We start from the raw sequence: 19623 nt of genomic DNA, 5'->3' as shown, positions 1-19623 counted from the left end.
CAAGACTAGCAGTACCTTGACCGAAAAAAGGCAAACAAAAGGCATGACACGCACCGCGGGCGCTCAGACAGCCCCGCCGCGCGGCTGAGGGAGGGGATGGCCCATGAGGCGCCGCCCCCGCCCCGCCCCGCCCCGCGCTGACGGCGGCCGGGAGCGGCCAAGCCGCCTCCTGAGGGCTCCCTCGCCTCTCCTGTCCCGGGCAGCCGCTTCGGGAGCTCCGTGCCCGGCCATGGAGCTGTGGCAGGTGCCGCTGAGCTTCTCCCGCCTCCGCATGTTCCCTTTCTTCGACCTGGCGCATTATGTCGCCTCCGTCCTGGCGCTGAAGGAGCAGCGGGGTGAGCGGGGCGAGATGGGACGGGGCGGACACCCCACACCCCCATCCCAATCCCGGTGTTCCTCCGTGTTCCCCCGGCCCTGCGCCGTGTGCGTGTGTGTCGGCGGGGTGCCCAGCCCCGGCAGGGTGAGGATGGGGCCCTGAGGGGAGCCGCCGTCCCAGTTACCCCATGGCCGTGTAAATGGGATTGTCTGCCGCCTGCATTAGCCCGTCTGTCCATAAGCGACGTCTTATTGCCCGCAGAAGACACCCAGCCAAGCTCTTCTCGCTTTCCAGAACTTAGGAGGCACTGGCTAATTCAGCCAGGAGTTTCGCTGAAAACATTTTAATTCTTAAATTTAGTTATTTATTTATTTGTCTCAATCTTAAAGTCTCAGGAGTGAAAGGGCTAAGGTCCCTCCAAGTTAGGTTTATGGGTGCAGAGATGGTGTGTGTAACACAGGCCAATATCTCTCTGCCCAGAATTGCATCTGAGAGGGGAGATACTAGAATTTACATCCTTCACACACCCTGTTTGTACAGGGGGGTGTTAAGGCAGTTCTGCTTTGTAGGAAACAGCTCAGGACTCTCATGGGTAGGTCGTGTGCCAGTGGCTTGTCAGCATTGTACCCCATAGATTGTAAAGTGAATTTAACAAAGCTTTCCACTTCCACGGATGAGTTTTTGTGAGAGAACACATCATGGCATTTTAGTCTCTACATGCTCTCTTCTAGAAAATCTGGACTGTGGCTGTTAACCCCAAGCCTGTTTTTTTTTTCTTTTTGCTGTCACAAACGTAGAGACTGGCCTTGTTTCAATGTTTAGAATCAAACTACTTGTGGTGTGCGTTTGGACATATTTATAGTAACCGTGCACCCCAGGTGATAACTGTGTAGGAAACTAAGCTTTTTTTGGGGTTAAATTTTTTGGGATTAAAAAATTTGGGATAGCAGATTTGGGAGCTGCTGCTTGCCTCAGATTTCTAGGGCTCTGCAATGTTTTTGTTTAGTGAGAGCTTGTTCTTTGCTCCCTTGCTAAATGTTCCATGGTGAATTTTGACTTTCTGCTGAGGAAATTCACTTAACAGGCTGTGAGGACTGGTGTAAAGTGCTTATGTATTTTAGCATCTTCACGAAACATTGTTAATATTGCTAAAATTTTTAATGGGTGCTGGCCTGTGGCATTGTGTAATGTGTCTTGTTCTATTTAAAAAGGGACTTTCTGACATTATCATGCAATACTTTTAAACTTTCCTGTGGAATGGGCACACCTAAAGACCAGGATGAGAGGCCTCTCTGCTTTGCATCAGCATAACTTTACTGAGACAACACTTACGGAAAGCAGAATTGCTGTCAGAAGTCTGCTCAGATCCATGCTTCTGTGTTTTTTTTTCTTGGCTTAATAGCTGGATAGTTCAGAATGCTTGAGTATTTTCTAATACTTGGAATTAATAACTAATCCAGGTGACTGCCTGCTTGCCTGTTTCTCGCTTCCCAAGTGGTTTGAACTGAGTATTAAATCATAAGTGAAATAGCAGTTATTATGAATACTCAGTATGGATATATTATTGTCGATTAATACTGTCTAGGTTGTATGTTCTCTTTGGAAACTTAAAACAGTAGCTATATTTGACAGGGAAATAACGGGATAGCCTTGAGTGCCTGGTGATGTAAGAAGTATGTGCTCAAGTTACAGCCACGTTTATTTTATCCCAGATGACTGTGTCATTAAAATACCAACCCACCCCTGCTGCTTAAAATCAGATTTGGTGTGGGCATTTGGATCATGGATGGGTGCACACTAACTGGGACTTTTCCAATCCTCCTAGCCAGGCTTTCTTGCTCATTGTGACTACTGGCAAGCTACAGCAGTGACAACCAACTTGTTGCTTTCTGCGTGTTTTAAAATAAGAGTTCTTGATTAGTGCTTTTAGGATGGCCTAGGAGTTGCTTGCTTGTAACTCCAGCCAGTTGTAGAACTGGCAGTTTTCTTTTTTTGGGATGGGTGGGGGGCTGCAAAAGGTGTTTGTTCTTGCCATTTTTCTATGATGTGTTTCAGGTGACTTGAGGAGAAATAATTTCTTCAGCATAGTTTTGCTCTATTAAGTCTGACTCTATAAATCCTTCATCTTAACCAATGATGTTATGTGTGGTTTAATGGGGTACTAGAAAGACCTGTACAAATCCTCCTGGTTTGCTCCCTTAGGTGTGTATGTAGTATGCATTCCTGATTGCCTATTTGGAACATGCTGAAAAGTTTAAGGCAGATATTATCCTAATGACAAATAGTTGGTAAGGTGGTGTTTTGTTTTTTTTTTTTTTAATGTTACTGGTGGTCAGGAACAATATTTAAAACTGTATTCAAAATTAGCCCTTGTGTTTTGAAACCTTTCCTTAACTTTCTGAAGCGTGCGTTTGTAGGCCTAGTGGCCTTCTGGCAGATCCACCATTGCATGGTTGTGTGATGCCTCATTAATTTTCCAGGATGCATCAGAGGACAAATATAAATGACCACTTTGTGTAAAAAACATGTGACCTACTTAAAACCGAGTTTGTCTTCTGAAAGGTTACACCCCTGTCATAATTTAGGTTGCAATGCTAAGATGATCTTTAAATTAGTATCAATGTTTTTTGCCTCATTGCCTTCTGTGTTGGTTATATTCCTTGTTAGAATAACTGGTATGAATTGTTAAATACTGGCATTTGAGCCAATTCTAGTGTTGACCAACAGAAAAATCTTGAAGTGCAGTAGAGTTTCCAGTCTCTTGTTCGTTTACTTGTAAAATGAAGAAATTTATCTTCATTGCTGTGGAGCTTAATCATAGAGGGCAATCTGGTAATAATAGCTGTAATTCCTGTATGTGCCCTCAAAACTGAAAACCACTTGTTGCTAGCTGTGGGGAAAAGGAAGTGTGGAGAAGCTGGTGATTGCTGAAAGGCAGGAGAATGGATTTGAAGAGAGAACAGATGCCTATCTAGTTTTAAATTCACTCCAAAAGTAGTAAACACAAGCCATTAATATTTTGCAGGTGTCTTACTTGGATCACCAGGTACTGCAGTTTAAAAAATAAATTACAAACCAGTTAAAAATAAAAGAGATATGTTATATTCAGATATTCTGTAAGGCTTAGGAGTACTTATTTTTATAAATTGTCTGTTACATGGGAATTTAGATAGTGCTGCAATACTTAATATCTATGCAAGCACTAAAACTGGAACAATCTTATTAATATATTTAGTGAATTGTATTGAGAATATTGAGAATATTTTTATATATTTGAGCCTCTCACCTTGGGTAAGAATCTTCTTTTCCCACAGAAATGCCTGAAAAACCAAAGCTTCTACTCTGAATTGGGAATGGAGGTCAAATTTCATTTTGGGGCAGACACTAGTGCTTTTGTGAACTTCAGCCTTTGGACTACGGAAAATTAAACTCGTTCAGGCAAACAGAGCTGGGCACCAGTGCAGAGGGGAAGCTTTGGCAACACTGAACTTTTAAAGTGGAAGGAAATAGTCGAAACGACTACTTGAGGATATTTCTAGCTTTGGTAAAATGTTTTTTTCTCTGAAAATGGTTAATGCATCCCATTACCTCCAGTATAATCTTTTAATATTGAATATTTTTGTCAATATTTTTGACATAGTTCACTTGCATTTTAAAGGGATAATTCATTTTAAAGGTAATGAAATAAACAAAACTGTCAACCTTTTAATAATGAGGGAAATTTACATTTATTATTATAGTTCAAGGTAACCTTTTTTCTCTCTTCAAGACTGCAGGTGAAAACTATTTGATAATTATCTTGGATGCTGTTTTCATTCTGGCCAGCAATCAGAGCAGGGTATTATGAGGAAAAAGGAAAACAAGTTACCTTGAATTCTTGGAACACTCTAAAGCAGAAATGGAATTCCTAGAATAACCATCCAAATGTTAGTAATCCTGTTTAGATCAGCCACTTACGTGTTTTTAATACAAATTTGAAAGCAAGTGTGTCCCTGTGTCAGGCTATTAACAACAAGACCTTGCTGCCATGCTCTGAAAGCTTTTTCTTTTTGGTAGCCAGATATAACAAACTAATGCACAAAAGATGTTCAGAGAACACGTCATCAGCCTTTCACTCCTGTTTAGGAGGTGGAAGTTAAAGTCACCGTACCCTGAGGTTTGTATCTCTGGAAAATTTTCCTGTGAGAGCCTGCTGATTGCTGGAGGATTTTTCATTACTTGAAGGAGCTAAATTGAAAAATACTGACCTTCAAAACATGCTGCTATTCTCCAGTTTTCATCTCTGTTTATGCGGTTTTTTTCCACAGGAGCTGTGGAAGTGTCAGTCCGAAGTCCATTGGCCTGCTGGTTTAGTGCAATGCTTTATTGCTTTGGGGGTTCAGTTTTGTCTTCGTTGATGCTTGGTGAACCTCCAGTAGCATTTCTGGCAAAGACCATAAATATTCTACTGGCATCCTCAGTCTGGTAAGCAGCCACAGTTGGGTAGGATGAGTAATACTGGCTCTAAGGAAGCTATATGCTGTAAACTGATACGATACCATCAAGGTTCCATGTAAATCAGCATTTTGACTTAAAAATGTTGTGGGTTTGGGTGCTGTCTCTTTTATCCAGAGTGTCACAGCAGCTGTAAGATGCTGTTTTGTGGGAATAGAGAGCAACTCTTACAGCCTGTTGTGCAACAAAATGCTCTGTTGCTAGACTAGACTTGCCTTAGGTTTTTATAGTATTCCTGGTCAAACAGCTGGAAACATTACCTTTTAATGAAATGAATTGAGTTGCTGATTTGCTGAGCATAGGTTAGTCATAAAAGCAATCAAGTTTTTCAGAAGTAGCTCTTGAAGACCAGAACCTGGCTGATGTAAAAATTTTGGACTTTTCCTGTAACTGGGGTTCCAAGACACATCTTTCCCCCATTTTCTACTGCCAGACACATAGTTTTTTTTATATTTCATTCCTTCCCAAGTGGGTGGGTGTTGTGGTGGAAGACAGTAGTGAGCTGAATGGTATGATTGAATCAAGTATGTGGCAATTTGGCCTGCTTTGGAGTTAAAAAAAAAAAATGCTGGAGTTATTTTCATATAAATGTGGCCTTGCAGTGGAGTTAATTTGTTCCAGAAAGTCATCTTTGAAGAAAACATCAAACTTAACAAAAATTATGAGGAGCAGTGGGGTTTTGAATTTAGGAAGCTCAATCACAACATTTGGAGAGTCTGGCCTGCTTAAAATCCTTTAGTTCCACTAGCCCCTTAAGTTTCACAATTGCAAATTCATTAAAGTGAAAGCAAGTGTTTCTGTCTGTGTATATGTATTAGTTTTCTGGTCTTTGTGTTGCAATAGAGGATGACATATTTGATTTAGACAAATAGGTGCAATTAATAATATATATATTAATTAGTGAATTATTAACAGAGCCTACAGAAGCTGCCTGTGGTTCAGTTAGTTTGATGTGGGCAGACTGATTGCTTTTTTTGTCAAGTGACATGAGCTAGGAGTACACTTGAAGAGAATGGGATTTCTGTTTAACTCACCATGGTCAAATGTGATTTGCTGTGCAAATTAAACGAGGTTTTAGTGAGGAGCTGTGAACGTTATGAAACGTTTTAAGCTTCCAGCTTTACAAAGTTCCCTCTTCGTGAGTATAATGACCTTAATTCCTGGTCCCAGATCGCGAGAAGGGAAATTCCCCAAGCCACACTAGAAACTGCAGAGTGGGGTTGTGCTGGCCTTGAGGAATGCTCCTAAATAGTCTGTAGAGCAGCGGCATCTACTGTTAGCAGAGATTACAGGCAGAAGTGCCGTGGTGGGTCTTCAGTGCCAGCTTCAGTCCTCTAACCTGTGCTTCAGGGTCCTAAACCCACATTCTACAGATGTAAATTAATTGTGGTGTGAGTTGTCTGGTGAGTAGGTGGCTTAGATGGCTGTTTGTAGTAGCCTCTGAAATACATCCTCTCTCTACATCTTTGGCTTAGTATCAGCTGAAGCCTGGTTGCTTACAGAGGCGTCTGACATTACAATAGGAGATAAAGGGAATGGCCTTAGAAATTCTTGGTAGGCAGGATTGAGCTCAAAAACCTTAAAGCAAACGGGCAGTGGGTTTTTGGTTTGGTTTTGTTTTTTAAGAAAACAAAAAGTTACCCTTTTTTTAAAGCACTTTCTCTGCTCTTATGCAACTCTTACTCTCTTACTCCTGTGCTGAAATAATCTACTTAAGATAACTTAATCAAGATACTTAATCTTGATTGGGTTTTTGTGAATGTCTCTGTAAGAACTGAATTTTATTTATTATTGAAGAGATACAATAAAACACCACGTAATTTAATCTTTTAAAATGTACTGTCATTTTAGGATTTAACTGTTAGCCATCTTTACTTGGTTTTAAAAGCAATCAATGCTTTAAATAAAGAAATGTGTTTGTAATTGCCAAGCTGGAAAAGCTAGAATTGGTGAGTACTAAGATGTTAAGTGTGTTTAAAAATAGCCATGCATTTCATCTAGCATGACACTAACTAGTGGAGGCATTCTTGCTAAAGTTATATAATTCCATGTACCTACAGTCTGGAAGCACAGAGTCAGCATTTCATTTACCACCCTGTTGTAATCCTATTAAAAAAAATATCCCCAAACCAAAACAACCCCCTACAGTGAACTAAACAAAAAATAACTCACAAAATAAACTGCACAAAGTCAATCAGACACCACTTAAATAACTTGGACGATAAAAATGTGATATATAAGGTGTAGAACAATTGGAAAAATGTAAATATGTTTCCCATGGACTTTAATGGATTCTTTGGGACAATGAGGCAATAGCATTTGGTTTTGGTGCAAAAGCTCAAGTGTGCTCAGAAGCTACTCAAATTTTTTCCAAGATGTGTACCACAAGACTTTAAGTTGCCAGTAGTATTTCAAGCATTGCTAGTCATATTCCAAAATTATCCTTAAAGATTATTAAAAGATAATTCCTTAGCAAAAATGTGGCTGATGGGTTTTTTCTCATAATTTTCAGGTACCTAGTGTTTTATTGCCCAGAGGACGTATTCTGCCGGTGCTTTTCCTTTCTGCCTCTTCGTCTTCTGGTGGCAGGAATGAAAGAAGTGACAAGGACGTGGAAGATCACAGATGGCATTGCACATGCAGACATTGTCTACAAAGATGCCTGGCTTGTCATGGTAGCTGTGGGCTGGGCCAGAGGTAATGTGCCTAACATCTTATTCTGAGGGTTTGGGGTTTTTTGGAGTGGTGTTTAAACATCTAGCCCCTCAGCGGAACTGTTGCTGTGCTGGGCATGGTTGTGCTGATGCAGGCTCATGTCCCCTCAAGGAAAAAGCCTGTGCTGCAGTTTCTCTGCCTGGATTAAGGGTGACATTGAAGAACTTTGAGGGAAGTTCCCATCAGAAGGTCTTATGAGACCTTGTAGGATGGGCAGTTGATGACAGTAAAGAAGTAAATCTTCTGTGTAGCTACTGCTGAACATTCCAACAGCATTATTGCCTCAGACCTGTGTCCTTGCATGAGGCTGAAGAAGAGAACTGGTAATCGTGGGTTTTTGGGTTGTGACCATTACCTGGTTTTAAACATGGGGATGACCCTTCTTTCCTGCCTGCTGATTGGAGTACAACTCTGGAAGAAGCCACCTTCCTGACAGCTGTATTTGCAGCCACACCATCAGGGTCACTTCAGAAAGCAGTTGTGCAGCTCTTGATTCTGTGCCGCTGTGGGAAGCAACACATGTGAATGTGATGAGTGCATCTGTTCAGATGCTGTCACTTAAAGGTAGACCTGAGGTTCTTGCTGAGTATCTCAACCTCTGAAATTTCATGGCCGTTGTTCAAGTCTTGTTTGCCTGAAAGGTTGGATTAAGGCTTTTTGAGTCTGGGCTTTGGTGCCACCTTTAGCACCTGGTGTCATGAGTTCTTCTGGGAGCAATGGCATAGTGGTGGTAGCAGTCAGTGGAAACTTACCATAAATCTGCAATTTCAGGTGCTGGTGGTGGCCTAATTTCCAACTTTGAGCAGTTGGTGAGAGGAGTGTGGAAACCTGAAACCAATGAGCTCCTGAAGATGTCCTAGTAAGTTTTTTTTAAAAAGCTGCAACATGTTAGCTGTTGTTTTGCTAACTCCTTGTGTTGATGCTCACTTTTAGTGGTTGAGGCCAAAAAAAAAAAAAAAAAAAAAAGCATTAGGACATAATTGCACTCTGTTTTGGTTTGTATCCTCTGAAAGATGGGATGATGGTCTTTGGGACTTTCAGCAGATGTTTTAATCATTTTATGCTCACAGCACAAGAGCAGCAAATGGGAAGACAAGTCAACAGAACTTGTCAGAAAGCAGTAAAGAGCTAGTGGGAAGTTGCTAGAAAGCAGTATTGACTCAGTTTGTCTTACAGGGACATGGTCTTCTATCCAAAATGAAAGTACAGTGGTACCAGAAATACACAAGTGAATTTTGGGTGTATGTTCTGAGCATCACTAAGATGGCTTCCTTTGAACACTGTCACTCTTTTGCTGCCAGTGCTATTTTCCTCCAAAGACATCAATTATTTGAGAAGGTACAAATTGGTTATTCAGTATAGCAAAAATGACCTGCAAGATGGGAAAAGTTACTTCTCTTGCAGAAGCAAAGAATGGGGAATATTACATGCCTCCTGGTTTTCTCTGTAAAATGAGAATTGAAACAGGCTGGAAAGCCACAAGCTATTATTGTAAGTCAAGATAAGGTCACTGTGATAATTTCCTAAAATTCTTTTGATCTTTCCCAGGTTACAGTCAGGTCTTTAAAAATAATAATTTTATTTTTTTAAAAAACCATCTTGCTTTTCTGCAGCCACTCCTAGACACAGAATTGAGACATTTGTAGCCTTCTCTTTGGCAATATTTCAACTTTTTGTGGATTATGTTAGTTCTTGGCTTTTTCCAAAATTCTAAGTATTTAGAATTTCTCTTTCTCTTGTCAGTGCTTAATGGCAGTCTCGAAAGTAAACTTTCAGAAGGAAAAGTTTACTGTCAAAAATAGCACTGTAGACCAAAATAAAATTGTCTTTACAGGTGCAACACCAGAGCAGTGCTTAATGATTGGCATCACTTGCATATATTCTCCTTCACCACTGTGGGAATGGCTCAAAGTAACTCAAAAAAGATTTTAAAAGTTTTGTTTACGTATAAATTAAGAGCATTAAATTGAACTAAGTTACAAAGTAAAAGTATCTAACATCCTGCGAATGAACTAGATGCCTGTGTGCACAGGTTTGTTTTTTGGGCTTCTTGAGCGGGAAGTTGATGCAGTTTTTTGGTTACTGAAAAGACAGTGAAGAACAGATCTAGAGTAGATGCTCTGTGATAACAGGAATGTCACCTGTACATGTCACATGCAGATTAAGAAATGCACATAATTCTGCCAGTCAGGCCACTGGATAAGATCTGATCAAAGATCTCTTGCTTTCTGAATGCATACCTAGGAAGGGATTTAGTACCACAACAAAGACTGCTGTAAACTGGAAACAGACTGGAAATCTTCGCATGTCTCAGGTCAGCACAGCTGTGTTAACAAAACCTGGTAACACAGGCCTGGCTTCAGTCAGGTCTAAGCTGACACAGCCCTAGAGCTGCTGGAGTGTTACTGTGGACCAAGACTTGGACTATGTCGCTCTTCAACACCTTAAGCAGCTCCTTGGAGTAACTAACTCCTGGAGTATAGTAGAGGAACCTGTTTTTTTGTCTAGTCCAGGTAGTGTGAGCTCTGTGATTTAGCTCTTCAATAAGATACATTGGGAGAGGAAGAAGAGAAGCAAGCTGGCATACAAAATCTGAATAGAAGCATTGATTTGAGGAGGATTTGTCAAATAGGAGTTAGCTGCATGTGCAGAGTAGTGCTGGACTTTATGCTGTCTGGACAGAAAGCATAGTAATAGTATATAAAGTGAAAATATTAATTTAATTATAGCTGGATTTTGGATCTTACTTCTGTTACCACAAGTTTTCATTAGTTCCATTCAGAAATCTTTTGCACTCAGGCAGCTTCCACTGTAGAGCAGAGAAGAGAAATTGATGTTCTTTGTTTGATTTCTAGCCCTGTGAAGGTAACTTTGATAGGAGCAGTTCTTTTCACCCTGCAACGCAGACAGTACTTGCCAATAGCAAGACACAACCTTGTGTTTTTATACACCATCTTTCTTGTTGTCTTCAAGGTAAGAATTGGAAAGTGTTGCTAGTAACCAAATAACAGAAAATATTTTACTTAATTTTTAGAATGCATGCTTCTGGATGGGAAGGCCAGCTCCTGCTTAAGTTATGTGTTTAGTGTTCTATACATGAGCAGAACAGAAGACCTGTTGTGTTACTGATACTGTTCAGTGTATGGGGGGGACAGGGAGGAAAAGAAAAAAATCAGGAATTTTGGCACTCGGTATTTGATATTCCAGGCTTGTATGTCTGTAATCTCAAACAAAGCTTATTCTTGTGGAAAGAAACTCTCCTGTTCTCTGTCTTTTGTGTGTACCTGTGCAGTCACCAGCGGGTTTGTAAAACAAGCCAGGTGGATTCTCCTCCGGTTTAAAGTGGTCTCAAGGTGTTTGGGTGGGAAGAGAAAGCATACCAAAATCACTTTGAAGTAGCTGTAACTGTTTTGTAATAAAATAGACACTACTTCTGTATGGAAGTCTTCAGTCCCTCCAGTCTTGTTCATTTCCAGGAAGATGCCTTTCTTCTGGATTACTACTTTATAGGAAAACCTAATCTCTGTTAGCAGATACTTGGCAATTCTAAGAGCTTCAGAGCTGCTGTTGAACCGACTGGAGAATGTGTGGAAGGGTGGTTGTTGCCAGTCTCCTTTCTGTGAAGGAGCTGACAAGTTTAATTCTGCAGAAGTTACTTTAGAGAGCCAAGACTTGAAGCTTATGTTCTTGATTCTCCATCTAAACTGATAAAGGCATTGTTGAACTGTGGATGCTGGGAATGGAGAAGGAAAGGAATGTTGTTCTGGAAGTCAGAAATGTGCAGGTGTCCACAGAAGCTGGCTGTCAGGCTGCACTGAAGTAACTGAATCCTTATGCTGGATGGTTGTACTGACAGTCAGGAACTCAAGCACCCACTTAACTAATAAAGTAATAAGGCAAAAAAGTGTATATTTAGTGTCTTAGAAAGTTGTCATGTCTCTGAAAGCCATAGAAACAGTTGCAATATAAACTTGTCCAGTACCCAGATCTAAAATACAGTTTTTTCAATCCTGATTCCAAGTTATGTGTCCTAAGGGATGCCCAGCTAAATCTCTGAACTTTATGGAATGAGAATGGCTGTCTGGAATTCTAATTAAAGTCTGGTTATGCACCTGTACATTCGGGTCCTTACATGTTCCATTCTTTCAATTTAAATGGAAGGAAGCCACTCTCTTTGTGGTTTTTCAGTTTGATCAAGGCACAAAACTTACACATAAAAGTTGCTCTTCACCTTAGTTATATGGCATTATATGTGATTTACTCTTAGGATGATTAATCTTACAGAGAAATTTTTTGTGCACATTTGTGTATAGCTCATAGAATCATAGAGTCATACAATGTTAAGGGCTGGAAAGGACCTCGGAGGTCATCCAGTTCCATCCCCCTGCCATGAGCAGAGACATCTTCTACTAGTCCAGGTTTGTCAAGGCTTTATCCAACCTGGCCTTGAACATTGCCAGGGTTGGGGTATCTACAACATCTCAGGGCAACCTGTATCTCACCACTCTCACTCACAGTAAAGAATTTCTTCCTAGTATACAGCTTAAATTTCCCCTCTTTCAGTTTGTACCCATTCCCCCTTGTCCTGTTGCTACAGTTCCTGATGAAGAATCCCCTTCATAGCTGTGTGAAGTGTTGGTCAGAAAAAAGAGCATTCTTTGACCAGTTTCAGCTAAAGTGAGCAGGCTTTTGTTATTGGTGGCATGGCCTCATTCTTGTGTGTGAAGTTAAAAATGGCATACACCCATTCAGCTTTGAACTTGTTTATCTGTGAAGCCATCGCAACTTTTATTGTAACTTGATCCTTGTTCTTCGTAGGTAAAAATGATGTTGACAAGATGTGCAACTTCTCCACTTGCTCCCTTTGAGGCTGCATTGTGCCAAATCTTTTTTGGCTCGCGAAAGACACCTTCCAAAGTGAAGGGTGAAGGTGCCACATCTTCCAACGGCTCTTCAGTCTGTGACCAGCCTTCTGAGCAGCACCAAGAGGGTGCTAAGAAAAAACAAGCAAAGAAAACAGAATAAGTGACTTAAAATCCCTGTGATGGCCATGACCGTTGAAGATGCTTGTCTTCCAGATTAGGCTGGCTGAGAAGTTTCTCTGAGGAAATGAGAAAAGGGCTGTGTTGTCATTTGCCTTTTTGGAATGTGTTATGTAAGCTATGTGTAAATGCACATGTTGGATTTGTAAGTTAAAACTACAAATTTTTATAGTGGTTAAAAGTTTATTAATTTTTGTATTTATGATAACTTCAAATGCTTATATGTTAAAAAGATAGTTTCAGAAATGTGACAATCATATTTGTTACTTTTTTCCCCACTATCCCACTTGTTTCACATCTTCCTATCTCCCAGTTCTGATGTTTCATTTTGAGAACACTGATTTGCACTGTCAGGTGTTCACTATAGCACATCCCAAATGAGAAAGTCATTCAGTAAGGCTTAATCACATTTCACTGTGTAAAACCATAAAAATGTACCGAATTATTGCCTTTAACTAGAAAAATAGCTGAATTATTGTTGTAATTCACCTTGTACTGGTCTAAATTTTCTTCATTTCCTTAAGTAAATATTTTTCAATATTTTTCTATTTTTTAAAGTGAAAGTAAAATATCTGGCACTTTAAAAAAATCTTTACAGTTAGCAAGTAGAAACATTTCAATATTTTTGCTGTTGGCTTACTTGGACTCTTTATTTGCAAGCATTTGAGATGTAGGTGTTTTTCATGCCACATTGGTGTTTTACGAGTGGTTTATATTTATCTTCTGGTTCATCAGGAACTAGACATTTTTGCCTGCATTTTTATCCAAGTGTATGCACTTTTTTCTTTTCAAAGACAAACTTCATTAGAAAGAGGAATACTGGACAGTACATTTACCTTGTTTAGTCAGCACCCTGAGCCGCAGGACAGGGATGGGAGCAGAATGTTGCCGCATAATCCAGGAGGGAATGGTCAGTGAGCTCCTATACCAGCTGGACACTCCCAAGTGGTGGGATGGGATCCACCCAGGGGTGCTGAGGGAGCTGGCAGAGAGCTCGCTGAGCCACTTCCAATCATTTACCAGCAGTCCAGGCAAACTGGGGAGGTCCCAGTTAACTGGAGGTTGGCAAATGTGACACAAATCTACAGCAATGGTCAGAAGGAGGGTCCAGGGAATTACAGGCCTGTCGCCTGCCCTCAGTGCCAGGGAGCTCATGGAGCAGATCACCTTGAGTGCCACCAGCAACAGGAACAGGACAACCAGGGGATCAGGGCCAGCCAGCCTGGGTTTAGGAGAGGTGGGTCCTGCCTGACCGACCTGATCCCTCCTGTGACCTGCTCAGGGCTGAGGGAAAGGCTGGGGATGTGTCTAGCTGCACTTCACAAAGCCTTTGACACCTTCTCCCACAGCCTCTCCTGGAGCAACCGGCTGCTCATGGACAGGGCCCTGTTCTCTGGGAGAAGAACTGGCTGATGGCAGGGCCGGGGAGTGGTGGGGAAGGGAGGGATGTCCAGCTGGGGCTGGGCACCGGTGGGGTTCCCATGGGATCAGTACTGGGGCCAGGCCTGTTTAACATCTTCATGAAAGGCCTGGAGGAGGGGATCGAGGGCCCCTCAGTCAGTGTCTGACAGCACCGAGCTGGGCGGGAGTGTGGATCTGCTGTGGGGCAGGAGGGCTCTGCAGAGGGATCTGGACAGGCTGCATCCATGGGATGAGGCCAGTGGGGTGAGGTACAACCAGGGGAACTGCTGGGCCCTGCCCTTGGGTCACAACAACCCCCTGCAGCTCCAGACTGGGGGAAAAGTGGCTGGAGAGCTGGAAAAGGCCCTGGGGGTGCTGGTGACAGCAGCTGGACATGAGCCCAGGGGTGCCCAGGTGGCCAAGAAGGCCAATGGCATCCTGGGCTGTCCCAGCCAGGCTGTGGCAGCAGGAGCAGGGCAGTGACTGTCCCTGTGCTGGGCACTGCTGAGGCCACACCTCAAATCCTGGGGCAGCTCTGGGCCCCTCACAACATGAAAGACCAACAAGTCCAGAGAGGTGAACAGAGCTGGGGAAGGGTCTGGAGCAGCAGGAGCGGCTGAGGGAGCTGGGAAAGGGGCTCAGCCTGGAGCAAAGGAGGCTCAGTGGGGACCTCATGGCTCTGCACAACTCCCTGACAGGAGGGGGCAGCTGGTGGGGGGGGTGGTCAGGCTCTGCTTCCAAGTAATAAGTGACAGGATGAGGAGAAACAGCCTCAAGTTGTACCAGGGGAGGTTTAGGTTGGATATTAGGAAGAATTTCCTCCCAGAAAAGGTTGAAAACCATTGGAACAGGCTGTCCAGGGAGGTGATGGAGTAAACATCCTTGGAGGGATTTAAAAGGACACGTAGATGTCACACATGGGGATATGGTTTAGTGTTGGCCTTAGCCATGCTGGGTTAATGCTTGAGTTGATGATCCTTAAGGTCTGTTCCAACCTAAACCATTCTTTAATGTCAGAAGCACTGGAAGTATTTATTAGCATTTGCTGAAATCTTGCTGCTTTCCACTTGTTCCGTCTTTTTTTGCTCAAGATGTGAAGCAGTTTAAAGTAGCATACACTTCATAACTGAGAACTTTGGCATTTTGGAGATGTTACAATACATAAGAATAGAATCTTTTCAGAGGAGTCTTTTCATTGATGTGCCAATTTTTAGAATAAACTATTTTTACAAAATCAGACTATTTTCTTTAGAGAGTACTGCTTTGAAGAGTATTGTTCAGCAAAGAGGGGTTAGGTTAATCTTTGTGCAGGGATGCCAAAGAGAATGTGGAGGGAGATCTGATTTGAAAAGGCAAGGTTCTAGTTCCAGGTACATCTCTAAATTTGGAAAGCTGTCACCAGTGCTGTGCTTAGAGAAAAGAAAAATAAAAGTACCAAAGAAATTTCTTGTGCCTATCTAGTCACATTTCCATGGTGATGACCAACAGCATTGAACTCAGTTTGAAATCCACCTTCATTGCAAATGTGCTATACCTTGAAAGCTAAAATTAGTATTTTCTTTAACACTGAAGAATTAAAACACCCCAGACTCTGGACAAAGTAGAAGTCCTATTCCTTACATGTTACACTGAAACTTAGTGTTCAGTTATAAATGCTTGAGGTATTCACTTGGTGTCTCATTTTTTTGTAGCTTGATGTCATGGATTAACTTGAAGCTGCCAATTAACTAGATAATAATCAGCTAGTTATCAAGCAACACCAGCACATGCTGCCTTTCCATGTTTTTTTTAAGTTTTGGATGTCTTTTTGAATAGGTGTAATTGTGTATTTTAGATCACACGAACCATACAGAATGGGATTGTGGTATGGAACCGTGTTGCACATCTGTGAAATTCTGCCTGAAAACTGGCTATTCCTAGCCCAAGTCAATGTGAAAATATGCTTAGACTAAGTTTTTAACAAGTTTACAAATAGAGAGGAAAATACATTGTTTTGTATTCATTTTCAGAGTTAAAAGTAACACTATTAAAATTTTTAAAAATATTTTCTTGTCTGAACACCTTAAAAGTAATACACAACACACAATACACAAAAAAAATGTTTATTGTTGTGAAACAGAACATAAGTTATGCCGACAGAAATCCTGTTTTATGCACCATGAAAACAAAACTTTGTGTTTAAAGGTATCAAAGGCTGCGGAAGAATGGGTGCTCAAAAGAGCTCCATACTGAATATCTACATGCAAGTATTCTGAGAACTACATTTCGTAACACAGAAGAAGATAACCAGTTGCTCAGGGTTTAACCTGTATTCTGTAGGAGACATTAATACAGTGTGTCCAGGATGCCTTAAATAAACAATTCCCAGCTTTCATGCTCTATCTCGGGTAAACTTCTTTGTGTGAGAATTTTGTTAACTTCTTATAACCGTTCTGGTAAAGTGTGTCAGATTCAGCACAGCTGCACAGATGAACTAGTTGTATCTAATTTTGTCATTAACCTGCTAAAATTAGAAGAAGCTGCCTTGTGCCTGTATAAAATAAATTGTTCAGAAGTTGCTTTATCAGCTCAATTCTTGGGCTAGAAGGGCATATTCCTGATTAATCCAATTGCTGTTCTGAATAGTTTCTATTAAGTACAACCAGTTTCTGTAAAAAGAAAAACCTTAAAATTTGCTTCAGGATCACAACTGAAGTTTCTTTAGACAATAAATGCTATTTGCTTTCCTCTTCTGTTTTTTCTCCATTTCATTTCTTTGGAAAAAAGTGGAAATAGGAGGGTGTCACACAAGCAGTACCATCATCTGAAATGTGATTCTTCAGTGTATTATTAGGCAAGACATAGTTGTTCAAGAATTCCAAACATCTGTCTTCTGTAGGAATCTGAATCTGCTCAGCATAAGGGCAGTGCTGAAATCTAACATCTTCCAACAGTCTAGACAGTGAATGCAAGATTTACTCAGAGTGAATACTCTTAATTTATAAGGTGATCCTCATTTCTGAGGTCTAAGTGAAGTCTTAAAATGAGTAGCAACAGAGAAACAGCATTTGACACCAAGATGAGAATCAAAAATGTGTTGTAAATAGTAATTTGCATTTGTTCTGATAAAACTGCTCTGTTAAGCAATCAAAAGCCTTTTGTGAAATGCATGAAATTGTTCAGCAAGGAATAGATAGTAATATGAAGGCTGACAGAGAAATACATTAATATTCCCAAGCAAGAACAGCCTATTACACACTGATCTGCCAGTGGGCTTTATCTACAGTCGGGAAGTAGAATATGGTGATCAAAATGACATCCCAAATAAAAACTGCTGCAATCTAGTGTGATAAATAGTTTATGCACAACAACCTGCAGCTGGGCTGCATGACCCCAGGTGTTGATAAGTGCTGGTGGGTGAGAGGCTGGACACAGCCAGCCTCCAGCCAAACGTCCTGAGCTCATCCCATAGCTCATGGGCAGCAAGGAAAGAGGGATTCTGCCCCTCTGCTGTGCTCAGGTGAGACCCCACCTGCAGAGCTGCCTCCAGCTGTGGGGTCCCCAGTGCAGGAAAGACATGGACCTGTTGGAACGAGTCACCAAAATGGTTAAAGGGCTGGAGCACCTCTCCTATGGAGATCGGTTGAGAGAACTGGAGCCTCGGGAGACCTCATAGCAGCATTGCAGTACCTAAAGGGGGCTTATAAGAAAGATGGGAACAGACATTTTACCAGGGCTGTAGTGATAGGACAAGGGGTAATGGTTTTAAGCTGAAGAAGGGTTGAATCAGATAGTATTAGGAAGAAGTTATGTTGAGGGTGGTGAAACACTGAAGCAGGTTGCCTAGAGAGGTGGTCGATGCCCTGTCCCTGGAAACATTCAAGATCAGGTTGGATGAGGTGCTGATCTAGTCAAAAATGTCCCTGCTTATTGCACGTGAGTTGGACTAGATGGCCTTTAAAGGTCCCTTCCAACCCAAACTATTCTGTGATTCTTTGATTCTATGAAGAAAGGCTTCTTCAGTGTTGTTGAAGCACATTATCAGGGGGGTTGAGGCAGCCTTACAGGAAGCTGATACTGCCAGTGCCATGTAGTTCTTTTGAACGGAACTAAAGGGCAAAAAAGGAAGAAACGTGCATCTAAAAGAAAGAAACGTGCGTCTACTCTGTTGTCTTTGGCTGAAATTTTATCAAGCTCTCTGGCACATTTTTCTGCAATAAATTAGATAAAAATTTTTCTAGTTGTAGTCATTTCAATCAGAGTCACCTTTAGCTTGGTCAAATTTTCTCCTCCCCCTTAAAAGAAGAGTGTTATCAGACAGTTGAATGTCAAGGCTAGGTTAGATGGATTTGGTTTTTAAGTTGGACTTTTTCATGGCCAAATTTGGAATAAAACTACTGGAAGATACTTTGATCTAAAGCTTTTTGGCACACATTCTGTTTTCTGAACATAATACCCATTTATGGTCGTAGGGTGTTTAGGAATTACGTGGAAGTATTTTTGAGTGTCTTTCAGTGGAATTTGAGAATACCTTTAAGGCACTTAACAAGTAGATTACACTGAGCAAGACGAAGATACAAACTTATGTGGTTCTATTGTCATAGCAGAAAAATCCAAGGTGAAGAAATTAGTTTTATTTTGAAGAGAGTACAGTTTCATGGCCACTGCTTTGTCACATGAGTGACTTCTGCAGCTCAAATATTGTTTGTGTGAAAACTTTGCTCTTTTTACTTACTGCTATCCATCATGCACCAAAGCCTGGTTCTGACTTTCCCAAAGTGAGCTGTTTTCCTGCAAAGGGAGGCAGTTGTTCTCTGGTGTTTGCTTTCTAGCTCCAGGAGGCTTAAAACAGCAGGGGAGAGAGAGGCTGAGTGCTTTATTTGAAATTTTCAGGCTGAGCCGAGGGAAAGAGCGTGGGAGCGAGACCCATCTCTTTGGGCAGCTGGGGCGTGTTCTTTGGCTGCAGTCCAATTACCCAATGTAATTTTAGTTGCCTTTAGTTCAGTATACCAGGTGAATGTTAAGGAAAACTCTCCTGTCTGATCATTCAGATGCTTCTCTGGGAGTCTGGGAGTCACACTCATTCTACCCAAGACTTTTAACTGCTGGAACTGAAGCAATGTTGGAATTTGGAATCAAGTAACTAATGTTCCAATCATTTGGGTATCTTCTCCTGCAACTAGTACACATGTGCTTTATATTTATCCTGGATGTTATGGATTAAAAAGTTCAGGATCAGGTTCGATTCTTCTGAAACCCTCTCTCCAAAGTGTGATCCAGATGTCTTGTAGCTGGCTGATGTTTAGAACTGTCTTGCCAAAAGAATGGTTCCTTAGAAATCAAATGTGTTGATGATTTTTTCCTTCCCTTATCATTACCTAAATCTCCTGCTTATATCAGACTGAAGTTTTGTTTGAGTACGTTTGGCAGGAGTTGGATCATAACTGAGTTTAGAAGAAGCTGGAACACAAGGGCTGTTAAAAAAACAAAGTTTCAAGGCTGGTGTCTATTAAGCAAGAAGATACAGATGCTAAAGAATTTACCAAAATCCAATAAAAAATTAGTGCTAATACTTCAGGAAAGCAGTGAATTTTCAGAAAACAAATGCAGGCATTGGTATTGAGAGTATCTGCTGTATACAGACACAGGAACCAAGTTTCCAAGTTGTGCATTGAT

The 19623-nt window shown here is 41.3% G+C and overlaps 1 protein-coding gene across 1 annotated transcript; it reads left to right on the top strand.

Moving 5' to 3' along the window:
* Positions 1–131: 131 nt before the first annotated feature.
* TMEM38B (transmembrane protein 38B) lies at positions 132–14260 on the top strand. Its single transcript, XM_032096656.1, has 6 exons — positions 132–335; positions 4624–4780; positions 7323–7507; positions 8297–8384; positions 10381–10498; positions 12344–14260. Exons 1-6 carry the CDS (start codon positions 230–232, stop codon positions 12548–12550), a joined length of 861 nt encoding a protein of 286 aa, XP_031952547.1. The 5' UTR covers positions 132–229; the 3' UTR covers positions 12551–14260.
* Positions 14261–19623: the final 5363 nt, after the last annotated feature.

Source organism: Corvus moneduloides, chromosome Z (genome assembly GCF_009650955.1).
Source record: "Corvus moneduloides isolate bCorMon1 chromosome Z, bCorMon1.pri, whole genome shotgun sequence".
Lineage (NCBI taxonomy): Eukaryota > Metazoa > Chordata > Aves > Passeriformes > Corvidae > Corvus > Corvus moneduloides.
The sequence above is the reverse complement of the archived record's forward strand: the minus strand, read 5'-3'. Positions and strand labels throughout refer to the sequence as shown.